Source organism: Apteryx mantelli, chromosome 2 (genome assembly GCF_036417845.1).
Source record: "Apteryx mantelli isolate bAptMan1 chromosome 2, bAptMan1.hap1, whole genome shotgun sequence".
NCBI classification, from domain to species: Eukaryota; Metazoa; Chordata; class Aves; order Apterygiformes; family Apterygidae; genus Apteryx; species Apteryx mantelli.
The window spans coordinates 14,588,286-14,609,202 of NC_089979.1; the positions used below are offsets into that span (position 1 = coordinate 14,588,286).

The following is a 20,917-nucleotide window of genomic DNA, read 5'->3' on the forward strand; positions in this document are numbered from 1 at the left end:
TGTTGGAGTTTTACAGTGTGAGACAGATCCACATTCTGATTGTCTCAAGCATGATATTTTGAAGGATTTGATAGTAACATTTTACTTCATTATGTGACTGACAAATTTCAAGACTATACTACATTTCTTTGCCTTAATTGAGACTTTTCTTCTATAGCTGGGAAAATACTGGTGTAGTGCAAAATGTATGGGTTAACTACTGTAAATAGTTTTGGGGGAAAAAAATGGAGTCAGTCGTGATAATGTGAAAGAATATGTGCCCAGATTCATTCACACGCATTTCTAATGATATCTTTGAGGTGACTTTACAGATAAAATGTAAACAAGTCCTAATGAAGACGTGTTGATTGCGATTTTTGCCTTGCCATAGAATTTGCTTGGAACAAATTCAGAGCAAATTTGTTGGATCTCAGTGATAACCATTTAACTAAGACTGAGATAGACAAGTTCCTGAAACCTGAGATAGGTTTAACTTAATGATGTGCAAGTGTTTTGTGCTGAAATTTATATACTAAAGAATTATTATTATTATTATTATTATTAGCATTAATTTCAGTTGGAACTGGTCGGCTCAATGCAAGCAAATTCTTGCTCAGAACAAATACCCATTGTACCCTCCTTGAGCTGGAACCAGTGTTGCTTTCAGAAATATTGAAGGTGTTGGCACCTTGTTTGCTGGCTGATAAGTAAAGTAAAGTAAATAATCTGTTGTTGAAAACTAATGGTGTCTCTTTGAAGAATGGTAGATTGGTTGTCACATTTAAAGAGCTGGAGTTTCCATTAAATTAAACCTCATCTAGGGATATGACCAGAAATAATTTTGTAGGAGATATTTTCATCGAGGAAGCTATATTTATCATTTCTATATGAAAAGTCTGTATGAATAAATGGTTTTAAAATTGTGTTTGAGAGCAACTAGCATATATGTTGTGAATAGTTCTGGTGACTTATATTCAAGTAGCTATTGCATTATGCTGAGCTGAGACCTTAATTACCTTCTTGGAACTACCTTTGAACTGGCATGTGATTTTAGGCAAGTCCCTTACACTTTGTTTGTCTGCTCCTCTTCTGTTCTGTAACGCTCTCAGTTCTGCTGTGCTGTTTGGACTTTTCTTCTCCAAGCATATACAATAACCGTCTTTCTTTTCTGTTCCTCTAAATCCCTTGTGTGCATACTTCTTTTCACTATCCTTTCTTCTCTAGCAACTATCCTGATAGTAATTTTAGATGTTCTACAAATGTGTATAGAAATATGTATCATATTATAAAGATGCTCTTTTGGATAACCTTCCTCGTTCCCTGCTCTCACCCAATTCAGTGTCTGTTATGGATTTTGTATGGCAAACTGTGGAAGAGAGTTTATTATTAGTTTTAACTTGTATTTGCTGCTCCCATAAAAGATTTGTGCAGTCACAGTGCTACATGAATAGTAAAGTATAAAACACTTCTTTTGATGGGAATAACTTTATTTTTGGGGCTGCTAAAACTTTAATGGTCCATTTCACCTTTAGGTTACAGCTTTAAGTCCTGTCTGTGGATACGTTCAGTTTACAATCATTTGGCCTGGCAATTCTGTGCAAATGTGTGATTACTCTTGTCCACTTTCCATATGCTAGCATGTGTTTGTAAAGCACTTTCAGGTCTATTGATGAAAATCAGTATATAAAAACCTAGATTATTACCACGAGATCTTCTGTTAGATATCTTTTTTTGGTAGTCTTAAACTGTAGCAGGTGATAAAGTTCTACTCCACTGTGAAAGTTATGGTGTCTGAGGAAGTAAAATTAAGTATATTGAGACTATGCAGTAGCTTATCAGGAAATTTTCAGAACTGTAGGTCTAAAAATACTGCAATACTACATTCACCTCAATATGTTTGAGGGTTGGATTCATCCTGGGAGGTTGTAGAATTGCCGTCCTAGGAACAGGAGGTTCCTCATTTTGGAGATGACCTCTGAAAATCCCTTCCAACCTTAATTATTTTGTGTTTCTTTGACTCTGTATTTCAAAAATAATAAAAAGTCAGGATATATTTTTAATTTCTGTAGTCTTGAAATGTTGTAGCTATTAACGTTTTTCATGTCTGTCTTAGCGCTGATTCCCCTTTGCTCTGGATAAGAATAGATCCTGATATGTCAGTACTGAGGAAGGTGGAATTTGAACAATCTGATTTCATGTGGCAATATCAGCTTCGGTACGAGAGAGATGTGGTGGCCCAGGAAGAAGCCATTCTGGCACTGGAGAAGTTCCCCACGCCGGCATCGCGGCTTGCACTGACCGACATACTAGAACAAGAGCAGTGCTTCTACCGGGTGAGAATGCTGGCCTGCTTCTGCCTTGCAAAGGTGAGAGTATGTAGACAAAAATAACGAAAGAAATCTGCTAGGCATTGTCAGCATTTGAAAATGAGTCAAAACTCACCACAGTCCTTAAAATTGGCTTGATATTTGGCCTCTTAAAGGTGTTTGCCAAGTATTTTTTAACATGACTGATTTGAAAAGAGCGCCGTATTATTTTAGCCTGTAAATAGAGACTGCAGAATGCTTTCATAATTGTCAAAATTGAGATGTCAGACATAAAAACCACAAGGGATTTTTCCGGATGAAGTGGCAGAAATAAAAGACTTTTGTTTACTTTTTTCAGAGGCAAAATGTTTTTTTTTAATTTTGTTGGGAAATTTCTTGGCCTTTGTTTTGAGGAATCTGGAGTGGTAAAATTTCTGTCTAATGTGAATTCAAATTGCTGCTCTGTATTGTTTCATGTTGAATAGAGGCAGAAAGTAAATGTAATATTCATCTGAATTTAAATATTAAGAAGCCAAATAGTTGCCTTCCTTGAAGAAAGAAGATTGTGTAGACACAAAATTAGCATTAAAAATTAAAAATAGAGATCCCAATAAAACTACCAGATGGAAATGTAAAAGAATAAATGGTTAAGATATTTAGGAAAGGCATGTTTAAATATGAATGCTTTTGACAGTTTATAGAGTTCATATTAATAGTATATAGCTTGCTTTCTGCCCTGTACTTCTTGAGAAAAGTTCAATATGTGTATGGAAGTATATCCTTTGGACATATTTTGAAAATCAAAATCCAAGATATGCTTGTAACAATCAATTTTAACATTACAAAACATTGACATAATAGTGTCAGTGTATCTGCTAGTATTGATTGTGCCAGTTTCTGACTTGAAATATGCGTATTTCATAATGAATTCATTCAGAATATTTAAAAATGCAGGTGCCTGTCACCAGTGAATATTAAAAGAGTAATTGTTACAATGTCTTAAATTTAATTGTTTTTTCTGTCCTTGCTCTGAATTCTCAGACAATTCGACTGCTGATAATCATAATCAGTTTTGCTCAGTGTAATCACATAAAAGAACCTTGGGTCTGCGGATCAGGTCAACTTCTAGCTGGATTGCAATTACTTTGTCAAACATTAAGGTCTATTTGTTTGGATACCGAGAAATGATAGCTGGTACTCCATTAAGAAATTTCGGTTACTACACTTACTAAATGGGCTATGTAATTTGTTGCATAATAGTACTTCAGTCTCTCAGGAACAGAATAGCCAGATAACACATTAATGAATTCTCAGTGATAAGGAAGTTCATAGGGATATAAGTGAATATCTTCTGCGGTGTAATGTGCAGTATACGAACATAAACTATATTATGGTTATCCAGTGTCCAAGTGGCAAAATATATGATAATGTGCAGACATGCACACGTACGTGCGGGTGCACACTGTTTGCTGAGTTCGTAACAAATGACCCTAAAGAGAAAAGTGAAGACAATTGTGTTATGGTATTAATTCTCATGAGTTTCCAAGCTGATTTTCCATCTGTAGATGCAGGTCCATTGCTGTGGTGGTGATGTAAGGTGATTTAAAAAAAAAAAAAAAAAAAAAAGGCACTGAGGAGGTCCATAGCTGTGAGTAACAGTTATATTTTAGGTTGAATGAGTTACCAATTTTTTATGCTATACTGGATTGAGGGAATAGAGAACTCTTAAAAATAAGCAATGCAGAACTAGAGTGTTCAAGCAAAATCCTTTAGTCTTTTTAAGTAGAAATAATGCAAGGAAGGCTTTTACGTTATGGTGTGGAGAATTTGCAAATACATTTAATTCAGGTAACTGTGGAATATTACAGACTGTAGCATATCAGTAGAATAAATAGAAAGCTTGGATTCAGTATTTCAAAACATAAATCCACGTGAGTCAGAACGTATTATAAGAACCAAATGTTACTAAAAATATGATGGATTTACTGCTGTTTAATTTGATAATACTATTCTTTATAGATTTTACAAAATGAAATGCTTAAAATGAACAGAAGTACATTCTAAAAAAATTTAGATCCAAATTTTAATGAATACTGAATGTCTTGTAAATATGGTGATCTCTTCTAATATTTTGGGTGTTGGGTTTTTTATGCCACACTGCTACTGAAATTTCACATTTGCCAGTTTTAAGTTCATCATCAGGTTTCTATCTCAGTAAAGCGGGATGTAGAAGCCTGAAGAAGTCATTGGGATTAAGCTTCCTCTCTAGTAAGAGTGGTTTTGTACATTACAGAAAAAGCTGTATTGACATCTTTAGTTAGAAGACTTCGGTTGTTGCAAAGGGAACATCTAGTCTGACTACAGCATTTTCTCCCTCTAACTTTCCTTTGAGAACTGCTGTAGGGGAAGATGGCTTTCATGACAAAGCTCCCACCTTATGTGAGAGAAATGGTGAAATTGATAGCTGTCACTTTCAGATAGCCTCTTCCCTTGTTTGCTCTATTGCATATGTAATACCCTTTGAAACAAGCTAAAGCAATTTAGCAAGAAATCAGCAAATTCATTTTCTTCTGCTATGTTGTGTGAATATAGTATTTTTCTTAGTTTGTGGAGGATCTGTAAGAATGGAATCTTCTATGTTGCTGCTAAGTTGTAGAATGCTTTGGCCCCATTTGTGTGTACACACACACACACACACACACACACACACACAGTCTGTCATGAGGCATACATATTCTTTTCTATACAATTTTATTATTCCATACAATAAACATCCCAAACCAGGATGTTGGGCAGGCCCTATAACAGTTTTGTCCTTATAGAGCCTTACTTCCTTACACCAAAATAGACTGTAGCAATAAATTTGTCTCATTGCATGGTCTGTTTGTGAATCACTGTTAAAGTTAGAGAGGTAGTTGACTTGCCTTTCACTTTAGGGGTGGTCTTTTACTCCTAGGGTGGCTGAAGCTTAGTTGAAATCCAGGTTGAGGTTACTGGCACGGTACATTTGGGAAGCTGGTATTGCAAATGCCTCTTCCATCATTGATTTCTGTGAAGTCAGAATACTTGGCTTAATAAACATCAAATATTTGCCTAATATATAAAAGGGAAAATTAAGAACAGAAATTTATCATGGAAAGATAAGTTGCAGATGTCCTCCAAATGAAACCATTTTTCATAAAGTTTACCTTTGTGGTATAGAAGGTATATTAGGGATGGCAATGCAAGCTTAGCTAATATAAGATAATATATTGATGAAAATATGTATCTATTTGAAGAGCAGGACATTCTCGGCAATTACTCTTTTTTATTATGGGAAATGTGTATTTTTGTTCAGCCAAACTAAACCTGCAGTGGTGACGTTAATATGACTTCCCTTCCACCCTAATTATATAGATTGCAAATTCCATGGTAAGTACGTGGACAGGACCACCAGCCATGAAGTCACTCTTTACCCGAATGTTTTGTTGTAAGAGTTGTCCAAACATTGTGAAGACCAACAACTTTATGAACTTTCAAAGCTACTTTCTGCAAAAGGTAAAACTTATTTTTTTTATTGAAAATTTTTAAAGAAATGTCAAAATACAAAAACGTTCCTACAGATGACAATTACAGAAACACCAATAGCGTGGTCGCTTTGCCTCTTCATAAAAATCCAGAATAACTAAGTCTTTCTTATTCAGCTTCTGTTTGTTCCATCTTTGTCGGAAGTTAGTTAACCAAAGTTTTAATATTTTGTTCTGAGAAGCTGAAGTTAAAGTAGCCATCTGTTCAAAAAAACGGAGTACTTATTTGCAAATATTTTTGAGCTCATTCTTAAGTAGAATTTATTGCACAGTATCAAGGCTAACCATTTGCTTTTTTAGCTAAGTTTGTCAGCTGATCTTTAAGTTCATTAATGGCATTGATCTCATAATAGAAACAAAATCTCGTAAATCTGATCATCAGGTGGTGAGCTTTTTCAAGGTTAAAGGCACTGCATAATCTTCTCCCTGTTGCCTCATCCTTCCTATTAGTTGTCAAAGTCATGTGTTGTAGCATGTTTGATGTTAGTGCAGGTTTCTTATTGGGACCTTTATGTGTTAGTTGTACAGTGAATAACCATTAAAATGAATGATAGTGGTTTTTGCTCAAGGTTCATGTTATAATTACTGGGTGATTGAATTCTTATTTCACGTATCTCCTATTCCTAATTATGGAGAAAATTCAAATCTTGTTTTCTTATTCTGTCCAAAACTGCTTAATTCTTCTGCCCATCATTCTGTTTTGTAGGACGTCTTTTGTGTCTTTATGCTCTTTTTGTCATTGTTCATTCTTTCTCACTGTTTTCAATCTTATGCTTTTCTGCCAAAGACATTTAATTCGGAGTCCCAAATGTACAGATCTGGAGCAAGATTCCTAAATTTATGTTAGCAGAACCTAGGGAGCTATTTAGCTCGTTCTGAGAAAGGTATCTATTGGCTCTTTAGGCTTCATTGACTGTATTGGCTATATATCCCTTGATGGTAATGGGAGCTTAGGCTTCAGTGACTATATTGGCTGTATGTCCTGTGATAGTAATGTGAGCTTAGACATCAGGTTCACCAAAAAACTAAATTCGTTGTCTATCTCAGAATGAGTTCCATCGTCATTTTCTGTTTCATTATTTTCTGTTTGCTACTTTTGTGTTTGTGCCTTGAATCAGACTTTTCTTGGATATACTGCATTGTCAAGTCTGCCTACGCTATGACTAATTATTGAGCAATAAGTATGTAGTTCTTTGATCTGGAACTGGAAAGTATAAAGTGTATGATATGACTTCCAAAAAGCATTTAAATAGAACTTTTTAGAGATTTGCTATTATAAAATTGTTAATTGCTCATTTTAACAGCGTAACTTATCTTTTTGTTATTGAAGAATGATGTTAGTATTAATTTTATTGCAGACTATGCCTGTTGCCATGGCTCTTCTGAGAGATGTTCACAACCTCTGTCCTAAGGAGGTTTTAATGTTTATTTTGGATTTGATCAAGTATAATGATAACAGGAAGAATAAGGTAAAGAATGTATTTATTTTAATCTCTCACTTTTGTGTTGAAAAAAAGACTAATTTGTATATTGTATGATCTACTATGTCACAAATACTTAGGCAAATACCTAGCTAACAAAGTTGATAAAAATTAGAAGCTAGAAAAAGCCCTCTGTCTGAAAAGGTGAAATCACCCCCTTCTTTTTATTTTTACACACACACACGTATGTACGTACGTACGTATATACATACTGGGAGATATATTCAAACAAAAAGAAGATACTGTTGGCTGAGTTTGTTCTCCAGGTTTTTCAAACTGCTTAACAGCAGTAAATGTTGGTGAATATTCTGCAGCTGACATTTCTGTAGTAGCATTCCTGAGATGTTTCAAAGCTTTTTGTGCTTGTTGACTTACTAAAGACCTGCCTGTCTTCATTTGCATACATTTTTCTTGCCTTGTCTCTCTTTCAAGAAACCCATGTATTCTGAGGAAATGTGCATGAGCACTAACGTTTTCGGAATAAACGTAGTATGTAAAGCTAAGCACAGGGTTTGTTTTTCAGGTTGTTGTGTTTGTTTTTTAATCTGAGAAGAGTATCTGAAAGAGAAAGGGAATATATATATATATTTTTTTGGATGATACATGGGACTAGGATTATGGGTTCTGAAGGTCAGATCTTGCTCATGGAACAAGTTGGTCTTCATCTAGTTAAATAACAGCTAAAACCCAGGTTCATCTTGGTCCATCACTAAACCAAAGTATCTGAGTTGGAAGTGTCATGTTAACTTTCTTCTGACACAGAGCAGCTCTAAAAGATGATTAAAGGACATTTAAGATCCAAAGATGATTTAAGATTCCATCTCTGTACCTAAGAGGAAGCCTACAGCTGCTAGGGTCCTAACATCATCTTCCCAGTGAAGTACCTGAAGTTAAGTGGAACAAAGCCTTGCTTTCTTGTATGTAGAAACACACACTGTAGCAACACAGCTGAGAGTACTGAAGTAAGAGGGTTGATAAAGGCCAGGAGGCAGAGAATTAGACATCTGAACGCAAGCACATTTAGAAACAATGGCTTTTATTTTCCAGGTCTGGAAAACTTTCTATGCCTGATTTTTCATTTTTATAAACCCGTGTATGACTACTAATATGCTGCTATTACAAATTGAAGATTAGTGGTTAATAGTATGTCTACTTGCGCACACTCTCTCTCAAATCCATATTTAGAGAAACATATTCAACTGTTTGGTTTCTCATGCAGTTTGTTACTCAGTTTTTATTTTAAAAATCTTTTTCTATAATAATGCTTCAAAATTTCTGTTTTTTAAAAATAAAATACATATTCTTATTTTAATGCTATTTTTATCTAGTTTTCAGACAACTACTATCGTGCTGAACTGATTGATGCCCTAGCCAACTCTGTAACTCCGGCAGTCAGTGTGAACAATGAAGTTCGAACATTAGATAACTTAAATCCTGATGTTCGACTTATTCTTGAGGAAATTACCCGGTTCCTAAATATGGAGAAGCTTCTTCCCAGCTACAGACATACCATTACAGTCAGGTGTGCTTTAATAATTGCTGTAGATATAAAGAGAGCAGACATGTTAATACAAATTTTTTTGTTTTTGAATAGCCTCTGTAGTTAGTATTTTAGTGAGATTTTAGTTAACTCACTTGAGTCTTATATGGCAAATTCTTTCTTATTTTTGAAAATTGATAATGCAAATTTTTATTGATTGCTTTATTTTTCAACATTAAATTCTATCAGTCTGGAGTTTTAACAGCAGGATTAAATTGATCGTGCTTGTGCATCTGTAAATCTGTTAATTATAGAGCATTTATGAAAGTTTTGCAAAAGATAACATGGTAACGATATCTGCCCTGCGTTTTCTGTATAAGTTAGTATGGTTCTACTGAAACCAAACTCTAAATTTGACACAGTGGGGAATTTTGTTCCAGTCTTTCTGCCTAATTCAGAATTAATGAGTTCTCTGTGTTAATACTATGAAAATAATTGTAATGTGTTAATTTGGATAACTTGGTTGTAGAGGAATTGGAAAAGTGCTCAGTAATAACTTCATTCTGAAGAAAGTAACTTTATTCTTCACGGTTGATGTTCCAGAAGCCTCATCTAAATCTCCTCTTTCCATCAAATCTAGCTGTTTAAAGGCTATTCGAGTCCTTCAGAAGAATGGTCATGTCCCAAGTGATCCTGCTCTCTTTAAGTCATATGCAGAATATGGGCACTTTGTAGATGTCCGAATAGCAGCATTGGAGGCTGTTGTTGATTATACAAAAGGTACTTCTTAAAGTATTTTGTCACTTTGTAAAACTTGTGATGGTAGTAGAAAAATGTAATAATCGCGTCATTGATATTAGGTTGAAATACTGTCCACCAGAAGAGTGTGATGACAACTGTATTGATAAGAATTATTCCTGCTATTAATGCTTTGTCCTAGAGAATTCAAGTTTTATGAAGATGTGGTGAGCATTTTTTTTTTCAGTGTATTTTGCAAATTGAATCAGATACTTGAAGTTTTGAAATAATGAGTAGACAGCGTGACAAGTAGTGGTAAGGGATGCTGGAGATTTCTTCTAATGCCTCATTTTCAGTCTTTTTGATTCAGTTGACTTCAACCATAATTGCTAGTCAAAAATTTTGCTTTACCTCCTTACTAATCTCTTTATTTTGCAACTTGCATGCATCTTATGCATGTAAATTTTGGAAGCTTAGATTATTTGAATGATTATTCACTAAGTCTGCTCTGCCATTCCCTATACATAGCTTATGTATGTGAGATGTTTCCATTTTCTAAATACTGTCTTTATTTTAAGTGACTGTGGCAGGTCTTTGGAAAAAATACTGCGTAGCTTTCTTGATTACCATTTGAAGTTAAAATTCAATCCTGGCAAATTTTCTAGAAACAATTGAAAATTATGTCTAATGATACCCATTTTATAAAAATAAATGGGTTTAGTGTACTAGATTGATCTATTCATTTACTTGGGGTTGTCTTTGTGCTGCAAATTTGTGACGATTCTTGTGTTTGAAGGGTTATCCCTATCAAAGTGCCAAGATCTGAAATTCTTCGTCTGTGAGCAGAATAGTTGGTCCTAGACTACTACTTATTATTCTCAAATTTTGTCTTTTCATTTCCAGGATAATAGAGAGTTTCCCTTGCATTCTTCATGAATTATTGTTTTCTCTTTTTTTAATAAGAAGTTGATTACTTTGATCCTATGTCTGTCATTCTGTTCAAAGACTTCTCAAACCAGGTAGACAATGACAGATTTAAAGGCAGTTTGAATCTTACAGATGACTATATCTGTGAGGGAATTCTGACCTGCTTCTACAGACTGAAAGCAGCCTCTTGGGAAGAAAAACTAGTAGCTTCAAGGGAGGCTGTGCACTGGGCATCATCCTCACCCTCAGTCTTGTAATTCAGCGGGCATTCTGCATCCAAAACTCACCCCAGATGTATCATGTGGTGGCCTACTGGTGATGTCCAGCTAGAATTCAGAACTCCGCTGACACTGTGTATCTCTCTGTTGCACAGCTCGCTGTTTCTCCTTTCGTAGAGGGTTAGTGGAAAAATTTGCTGGAGGATGGAAAGCTTACTCATCAGCTGGGTTCCTTTAGAATAATCTTCTCACTAATTCATCTCACCCTTTGGAAAGACAAACTGATAGAAATAATGTTTTCTCCTTAAATTCTTGACCTTTTATGGATGGTGTTTATAGTTAATGACTGGCTTGGGTAAGAAAAATGTTTGTATAGCAAAGTAATACATTACGTCTTTAAAAGAGCTGGTCAAATGAGTTGCTGTACAAGCAAGATTGGACAAGTTGCCTGAAATACTCTGTAAATACAGGAAGGTAAAACTTGAATGGGAAAGATCAGTAGAAAGATGTCTTGATGAAAAGGAGTCAGTGATTGAGATAAAGGTATGGTGTGACTGAGCTGTCTTTCAGATCTGAGATGATGTATTAGATTATTACTGTACCTGTCTGCCCTACCCCTTGCCAAAGGCTTTTTTCTCTGGTGCAGATATAGCAGAAGCAAATATACGCGTGCGGCAAAATCACCACCATTCACGATGCAGCCTTCCATCTTAACTTGTCATCAGTTTCTGTTGTCAAATACAGCACTTTGTAGTACGTTAGCTTCTATTTCTGCTGTAAGACTGGTAGCTTTTTGGCAGAGGGATAAATTCAAAAACTCAGTGTGCTTTCTTCAGTTATCCATAAAGAAGTCAGCAATGCTTGTCTTGCAGAGTCCTTCGTCTCTGGCGCTGGAATAAGAAGTGATTGGCCATCCATCGCCAAGAGCTCTGATGCTCATTGTTCCACTTACCTGGTTTCCAGTTCTTACTGGATGTAAAACATCAGCTATCTAATGCCTGTTGCTTGTGCCAAAGTTGGCTTTTAAACAGTTCTTATAAAGGAAGTTGGCTGATTTTGTTATTTCCATGAAAAGGAAAGTCTGTATTTTCTGGGACAGTGTGGAACTGCCATGTTTTTGTATCAACTCTCAGCAGGAATAGCACTGACTTTTTAAAGTTACTTTAAAATAAATCATTTCTCTGTGGAAATGAAGTTGTTTTCTTTGCTGTTAATAGTAAGGCTTTTTTTTGAGACATCTTAACTCCATAAAATGCTTGAGGCAGTGTATAAGGTCTTGGACAGTTGATCTAAACTGGCTTGAAGTGAACAGGATTTATTAACTTTTTAATGGTAGCTTCTGATAGTTATATGATTTATGAGTTGTACATATACCACAAAGCAATTGCATGTTTGTAACAAGTAATAACAAACTGTTCTAAATAAATATCCGTGTTTATCTAATCTTGTGAATGTTAAAGTCTAGGGCAGAGATGCTCTGCTGTGAATTGAGAACTGATATGCAATCTCTTGTAATTCAAAAAATGTCAAGAGAATTTTTACTTCAGAAAAAAATCAGTCACTTTTATGTCTGCTAGAAATATGAAGAGCTACAGATCTTTCCTGAAACTAGTAAGATTCTTTCAGCCAAATGGCAGGTTTAATTTGGTTTTGCTCCCCAAAACATTATGTAGTTACTATATATATTTGAAGAGCAGGTTAAATGCCTTAGTAGCAAACTTTCTGAAGTCTAACATGTCTAGTTTACACTGTAAGGTAAATGTCAGAGAACACTTACTTTGTTTCGAGCACAAATAAATTTAGGAAGTAAAAAAGACTTTTTACCCCCAAAGGGTAGTGTTCTTGGTTCTGTTATCCAGCACTATAAGAATAAAGGATTCCTCTCCAAGATTGTTCATTCTCTAATCAAAGGCCATTTCAAAATCCTTTCCAGTAGCAGTCCAAAGAGTTGCATCTTTTTTATAATTATGATTTAATGTGCTCACAGATGTTTTAAGTTTTTGCTGCATGATTGTATTTGTATTGATTGAGAAAAGTTCCCAAACTTATGTAGAAACTAAATAATGTCTGTCTGTGCAGATTTATTAGTTCTGTGATACTGCTAATGGAAATAGTTAGACAAGTGTGGGGTTTTTTTTCCATGCAAAACAATTTTGCATTTGTATAGTTGAGCATAGGCAGTCAGTAAGACCTTAAAAGTATGTCCCAGGCATAGCTCTTTTTTTTTTTTTAATTTTCTCAGATTTTTAAGGCAAATCTGAGATTGTGGCTCTTGTTTGAGCAGATACGAATTTGCTCTGGCATTGGTTCAGAACTGGCCTAAACTGGGTGGCTGTGATTTGCACAGTGCAGACCCTGAGCTAATAAATCCTGTTTAAAGGCAGGGTATAGTCATCGGGTTCAGTGCCTCTTCACAGAATCACAGAATGGCTGAGGTTGGAAGGGACCTCTGGAGATCATCTAGTCCAACCCCCCTGCTCAAGCAGGGTCACCTAGAGCATATTGCACAGGATTGCATCCAGGCGCATTTTGAATATCTCCAGAGAAGGAGACTCCACCACCTCTCGGGGCAACCTGTTCCAGTGCTCTGTCACCCTCACAGTGAAGAAGTTTTTCCTCATGTTCAGATGGAAGTGTCTGTGTTTCAGTTTGTGCCCATTGCCTCGCGTCCTGTCGCTCGGCACCACTGAAAAGAGTCTGGCCCCATCCTCTCGACACCCTCCCTTCAGATACTTGTACACGTTGATAAGATCTCCTCTCAGCCTTCTCTTCTCCAAGCTAAACAGGCCAAGCTCTCTCAGCCTTTCCTCATAAGAGAGATGCTCCAGTCCCCTAATCATCTTTGTGGCCCTTCGCTGGACTTGCTCCAGTAGTGCCACATCCCTCTTGTACTGGGGAGCCCAGAACTGGACGCAGTACTCCAGATGGGGCCTCACCAGGGCTGAGTAGAGGGGGAGAATCACCTCCCTCGACCTGCTGGCAACACTCTTTCTGATGCAGCCCAGGATACCATTGGCCTTCTTGGCCACAAGGGCACATTGCTGCCTCATGCTTAACTTGGTGTCCACCAGCACTCCCAGGTCCTTCTCAGCAGAGCTGCTTTCCAGCAGGTCAACCCCCAACCTGTACTGCTGCATGGGGTTATTCCTCCCCAGGTGCAGGACCCTGCACTTCCCTTTGTTGAATTTCATGAGGTTCCTCTCTGCCCACCTCTCCAGCCTGTCCAAGTCTCTTTGAATGGCAGCACAGCCCTCTGGCGTATCGGCCACTCCTCCCAGTTTTGTATCGTCAGCAAACTTGCTGAGGGTGCACTCTGTGCCTTCATCCAGGTCATTGATGAAGAAGTTGAACAAGACTGGACCCAGTACTGACCCCTGGGGGACACCGCTAGCTACAGGCCTCCAACTAGACTCTGTGCCACTGAGCACAACTCTCTGAGCTCTGCCATTCAGCCAGTTCTCAATCCACCTCACTGTCCACTCATCTAACCCACACTTCCTGAGCTTGTCTATGAGGATGCTATGGGAGACAGTGTCAAAAGCCTTGCTGAAGTCTAGGTAGACAACATCCACTGCTCTCCCCTCATCTACCCAGCCAGTCATTCCATCATAGAAGGCTATCAGATTGGTTAGGCATGATTTCCCCTTGGTGCGGTGTAACCGGTTTGGTTCTTGTTGGCTTGCAGGAAAACTGGAGCTCAGTTGCAAGCTGCCTGCAAAAGACTTGTTCAGCCTTCTTCTAAGCAGTATTATAATGTAGTTTAATTGCCTGCCCAACAAGAGATCACCTTGCCAATTATCCAAAGTATTAAAGGAATGAATCTAATCAGTAACTTCTTTGCGTAAAATAGTCTTCAAGTGCTGATTCTCCTAATGTAATTCTAAATCAAATTGTGTCTTCCTTTAAAAGCAACTTTCCATATTGAAATAGCAAAGGAATAATAGGAAGTAGGTTTGGTTGGACTAGAAAAGTTGTATTTGGGAATTGTTGACTGAAAAATGACTGAAATTAGGAAGGGAAGTTGAACTAAATTATTTAGAACTGACAATACCCTACATTTGGAAAGAAAGAAATACAATTACTAGGAATCATGAAATAGAAGGCAACAGAAGTGTGTTTGGAACTGTCTCTACAGGAATGGTTAATACACCCCTAATTCTGAACTAAAGCAAAGCCTAAGTGAGGTCTTCATTGCTTTGAAGAAACGAGAATACGGCTGTAGACTCTTATAATTATGCACCTGAGGAAAAAAAAAGTACAAAATAGGAAAAAACACCAGATAATATTATTACTGGTTACTCAAAAATGAAAGAATTTTTATGTATTGTTACTCTGACAATCAAAGGATTTTTATAACATAATTTAAGTTAGAAGCAGAATCAATGAGTTAGTTTAAAAAAGTGTCAGGCAGCAATTTTCTAGAAGTATGTGCTAACAAGTTTCAAAATATATTTTAATTATTAAGTATACTGTTTCAAAAATTAAAGAAGACTACGAAGAGGAGTATGTTTACTCTTTTAGGTAAGCCCTGTAGTCCTCTTCTTTCTATGCTATTTATAGATAGATGAGGATCTATCACATATTCCTGTGTGTACCTATGAGAATTGTATCTTCTATATTCCTCACAGAAAATATGGTTTAGATTGTTGAAAATATATTTGAATGTGTTGATATTGAAGGTTCTGTGCTTTCTAAAATAAAGAAGATCATTAATACGACGCAATTTCTTGTTAGTTATAGTGATTCAGCTGAGAAATGGTAACCTCTTCATGTTCTGATTCAGGAATTTGTGATCATCTTCATCAAACCCATTCCAGTTTCTGTATACTTACAGCCATTTTGTTTTATTTTTCCTTGCAGTTGATAGGAGCTATGAAGAACTACAGTGGCTGCTCACTATGGTTCAGAATGATCCTGTACCCTACATAAGGTTAGTGTGGTCAATAAATAGCTAATATTTTTACTAATACTGGAATTCTTAGCCTGAGATCACTTAAAAAAAAGTGGAGAGAATGGTGGTACTTTATTTCGGGCTTTAAAAGTGTACAGATCAAATGCTTAACTACTTAATATTTCTTAACAGATAGAAAATACAGTTTTATGATTTTATATAAATTGAAGCTTGTTTTGTTCTTTCAACAGTTCACATCTCAAAACCGAATATACTTAGTTTTTACTCTCCATTATGTATATTTTTTTGTCTTTTATGTTCTACTCCTCTGGTGAATGACTGAAGTTAGATTTCATACTGACAAATGACGTATACCAATCTAATGTTCCACATGGTAAAAAGATTTTATGATACTTAGAAAAGACAAAGATTGAGACATACTGCACAGTAAGCTTTGCCAGCAGGCAGTGTAACACAATTGTTAGACTGTAGATGGGGTGAAAGGAAAACATGTGAAAATGTGGTATAACCTCTAATATTGCCTGTTGGTTTCAGCTTTATTGTAGCCAGTGAGTGACTGGGTACTTTAGCACCTGCATTAGAAACCTCTGAACACGCAGGTTCCTAATCGTTCTTTTCCCCAGTGTTTTCTGTTTCTGACCACCATTACAACACTGAGTTTCAAAGATTAATAGTGTTACTTTTACCTTCTGTCTCTGGCTGGTTTCTTAAAAGATCATAGTTGCAGGATTGTCCTCTACTTTACTGCCGTCATTCTTGTTAATGAAAGTAGATACAGCTAGAGTCACCAGAGCAGGTGCAGTCTAGGAAGGAAGGGGAATTTTCATTCGAGCATTCGAGTCTCTTTCAAGAGGAGTTTGTTTGAATTTTGAGTTAAGTGCTGTGTATAAGCCTCTGAAAAAAGATCTTTCAGAATTTTCTTGTCCCAAATTTATAAAATAGCAAGAAAGAAGCTGGCTATACAGAGAAAATGGTTTAAAATAATAAAAAATGGAAGAAATAATTATTTTCGTTCGTAAAATGTTTTCAAGACCAGGTTTAAAAGAAGTGAAAAAATGTATCTGCTTTCAGCTCGGTGTGTAAATATTGTAGGAAAAGATGGTAAATGCAAAATTTTTATACATCAGCGTAGCTTAAGGGGTGACAGTGTCCCTTTCTAGAAGGGTGTGCAAGTCAGTGTTTTCATTCCTGTCATTTTATATCACAATCATAAACATTTAAACTTAAAAAAAAAAAAAAATTCTTTGGTGTCAGCAGGAGTTTATTTACCAGGGTGGCGGCTTCTTTATAATTATCAAGTCAGCATACAGAAAAGATCTATTAATTTACCAAAGAGTATAATAGAGCCTACAATTTGGTACCTAACTATTAAGAAATGGTGTTTAATAATATCCTGCTTTGTTTCACTTTACATTTTATCTTTAAGTTACGTTGCTGATGATAAATCTGTGTGCATGTTGTGGACAGAAGGAGGAGCTAAAAACTTAAAATATCAGTGACAGTCAAATTTTAAAATTTTGGAAGAAATCCTATATTTGAATAAAATGGCTAATGTTTGTAAGAATATTACAAATTGATCAAACTTTGTATTCTTAGTATATTCCTTTTGGATTTAATTAAAAAATGGTCTATTTTTATTTATTTTAGGCATAAGATTCTGGATATGCTGACTAAGAATCCACCTTTTACGAAGAACATGGAGTCCCCTTTATGTAATGAAGCTCTGGTAGATCAGCTTTGGAAACTGATGAATTCAGGTTGGTTTTATTTTCTGTATTGTAGGATACTTTGAATTCAATCTTATAAACCTGCAAGCATGCAGGTTTACATGCAAAGAGCGCTCTTAGGTTTGATAGTTACAAATTGAACAGTCAGTCTCGGAAGTTTGCTATCATGTACCCACTGAACTTTGTTAGTGATGCAGAGTACTGCCTGGCTCCTTGTTTTTTGTTATTTTCTCCACTACTGTAGTGTCCTTTTGATACACTTTGGCATAGCGTGATTCTTTGACTGAGACATTCACCCTGAATGTTTCATTAAATAATGGTGTGTATGTTACCTGTTTCTTAATAGTTTGCTTTACATTAGGCAGTCTGTCTTTGTCCTCTTTTACTAAACTCTGAGAGAGTATAAGAAAGGATAACACTCCTACAGATAATTTAAATGAGATTTTGGGAAGCTGTTTTAAACCTAAGATTTGATTTGCTTTGTGTGGTTAGGAAAGATCCTGACGAGAGAAGGATCTGCATCTTTACCATTGACCTGTTTTTCGTTACTGAAGCAGTTTCATACAGTCCTGACAAACTGCCCTTTAACATTTGGCACGTTACTATGCAGATTACATATAAACGTTTATATAGTCTTTTGGGTCATTGGAGGCTGTCTGTTCTCTGTGTATCATTATTTTTAGCATTTAAAAGTTTAGAGCTACACTCCAGGGGCTGAAGGGGGAAACTACTAGTAGTTCAGTTTTGTAGGATTTGCCAAGTGTCAGGCACAGGAAATAAACAGTTATGATGTTCCCATCAGAGTTTGTTTTTCTCTTTTTTCCTTTTTCCATTAAGAGAAGAGTGTGTGCAATGTTACTTGTAACTATTACCTCTTTTTGCAAGTAACAAATAGGGTATACATTCTTATTATGATTCATGAGGCTTTAAGTACTTAATTTTCTATGCATCAAGATGACATAATGTTTCAGTTTATTTTCTGTAAGGGATAACTGTAGCATTCTACTGTGCTTGGAAAAATGTTAATGTGAGACAAGTTAGTAGCTACCAGGTTTAAAGCTGCGTGGTTCAAGACTAGTGACGTATTTTCATTTAAGATAAGCACAACATAAAGCATGGGCTGTGATATATGTAATCATTTCTTATTTCTGTGTTAATGTGTTAATATTCATAAAATTGATAATGCTCACAGTTTCCAAAGACGGCAGAGAGATTTGGCAGCCAATTGTATTTAAGCTTAACTGTTCTGTTGGAAAATGGGAGAAACACTGAATGGGAATTCAGCATGGCATTTTAAGAAGTTTTAGCTTACATTGAGTGAACTATTTAATATTAAAGGTCAGGATAGTTTAAAAATTAGTATTTGCACCTGATTCTCTTGAGTATTTAAATGTGTCTTGTTTACCAGATATAGTTGAATTTTTACTGTGGAACAATATGTTCAATAAACTTGTAATCAGTCAAGTGCTGGGCTGAGTTGATGCCAGAATCACTGTATTTGCAGCTTTGCACCAGATGTTAGGTAACTTTCTGCTGTAGCTGGTGCCAAATGTGCTCTGTCCATTTGTGTATGAAGATAGCAATGCAGTACACAGTTTGTAGTGAAAAATAAAATGAATAAAGCATAGCTTTATGCAATAAGAATACCTATCTCCAATTTAAATACAGATTAAATTATGAGTGCCCAGTGAAGTACATGGCATGATAGTGGCATCAAATAGCATGCTCATGTATTGCTAGTTTATACTCTTTATCAGTGAGGCTTCCAGAAGGAATAGGCCTCAGTCAAACTTAAGGCTCCTACTAAATTTCATTGAATACACGCGGGCAAGTGTAACCAAATCTACTGATGTGGGAGGCCAGCTTGGTAACAAAACGTTCTGTTTAATGTCTGATAGTAAAATTTGAAGTGAGACTTTAAAGATGAAAGCATATGGATGTGATTCCCCCCCTCCTTTATTTGTCATTGTGTTGTCATGACACTCGATTTTCCGATTTAGATATTGAATCTTGTTTTGTCAAACATGTTGTCCAACTTGCAGCCCAAATAAGTTAAAGCTTTCTTTTAAAACAGGATGTGACAAGTGAGTTTAAGAGCTAATAAGAGGCAGCAAGAATGAGGGAAAGACACACAAGGCACAGGTGATGTGCATATTTAGGTAGATTAAATGGTTTTATTTTGGGGGAGAAGATGATTGTGTCTCTATGTTAACAATAATCTCTCTTCATTTTTAGGAACTTCTCATGACTGGAGATTACGATGTGGTGCTGTGGACCTGTATTTTACACTTTTTGGCCTCAGCAGACCTTCGTGTTTACCATTACCAGAGCTTGGGCTTGTTCTTAATCTAAAAGAAAAGAAAGCTGTACTTAATCCAACGATTATTCCTGAATCCGTGGCAAATACTCAGGAACCTGTGAATAGTACTAACAATCATGGACAGTCAGTAGGATTTCAGAACACCGTAAGCACAAACCATCTGCATACATCCCATTCAGTTTGCCTTGCATCCTTGCATTGATTGCTGATTTCATTATGTATCGTCTTCAGGCTTTTCATGCTTTATCTAAGCTTCCTTTACACCTTGTTACTTTACCTTTGTCCTTCTACTTGAAGAGCTGACGTACACCGTAACTTCTCTGACTTGGTTTAACTGTGTTTTCCATAGAGCATGCAAACTTTTTGCTTGTTTTTTTTCTAGTTTCATCATTTGCATCCTTTACAAAACTTTACTTTTTCCCATATTGCTTATGAGACATGAAGTGATTCACAGAAATGTTTGATGCTGTGATGAAAACTTTTTTTATTAGGCTAAGAATATTGCTCGTAGGCAAGCTGTGCAGTTTTTTCCAATCAAAATCTTTTGCCAATAATTTTATTATATCTTAAAATACATACAGGTACCTCTTTTTAAACAACTTTAAGAGATGAGAAAGTTGGAACTTCAGTATGTTTTCACTGAACACTTGAATCTGCCTACTTAGAACTGCGCTCTGAAGGATTTGTAACAACTTCTGAAAAGTAACATATATTAAGTTTGATAGCTTTCTGGCTTTCAAGGCTTCTGTCCTAATGCATAATCCACAGTGTAGTTAGAAAATGGATCTTAAAAGCTATTCAAGTCATACATTTCTTAAGAATAACTGCCACTGCTACAAGACTAAGTCTCTTTGTTGGACCAGGTTAATTATGGAGGAAAAGCTCAACATATATGGGAATAATAAATAATTTTCTTAACTTAATTTCAAAAACTACATCTGATGAAGCTGCTTGAGAACAAATCCTGGAAAAGAATGTGAATATGCGATTAGCATGTTTAAAACTACTCTGTCCACCCTTTTGAAAGAGATATCTTAGAGTTACTTTATTAAGCCCGTAGCTAATGTACTTCTGAATAAAAACGGTTTAAAAATTGAGAGTGCAAATTATCATGGTACCTTGCAGGCTATTTCCAGTAGGGGGAGAAAATCATGGTGGAGTCAGATATCCTTAGAGCAATCCTATATATTTACAGAACACGTACAAAGTCCCACTAATTTGTGGCACACAGGCGTCAGAATTAACTAGCGGAAGACATTTTGT

At 36.0% G+C, this 20,917-nt stretch overlaps 1 protein-coding gene across 3 annotated transcripts in view; it reads left to right on the forward strand.

Annotated features, from left to right (window-relative positions):
* Positions 1-20,917, forward strand: part of TAF2 (TATA-box binding protein associated factor 2) — a 61,463-nt gene that overhangs the window by 26,884 nt on the left and 13,662 nt on the right. For all 3 annotated transcript variants that reach the window (XM_067290219.1, XM_067290222.1, XM_067290220.1), the window contains exons 16-23: positions 2,093-2,345; positions 5,682-5,822; positions 7,210-7,320; positions 8,661-8,854; positions 9,453-9,592; positions 15,556-15,625; positions 17,255-17,364; positions 19,570-19,799. In XM_067290219.1, the coding sequence (XP_067146320.1) occupies positions 2,093-2,345; positions 5,682-5,822; positions 7,210-7,320; positions 8,661-8,854; positions 9,453-9,592; positions 15,556-15,625; positions 17,255-17,364; positions 19,570-19,799 (1,249 nt within the window). The remainder of the gene's footprint in view (positions 1-2,092; positions 2,346-5,681; positions 5,823-7,209; positions 7,321-8,660; positions 8,855-9,452; positions 9,593-15,555; positions 15,626-17,254; positions 17,365-19,569; positions 19,800-20,917) is intronic.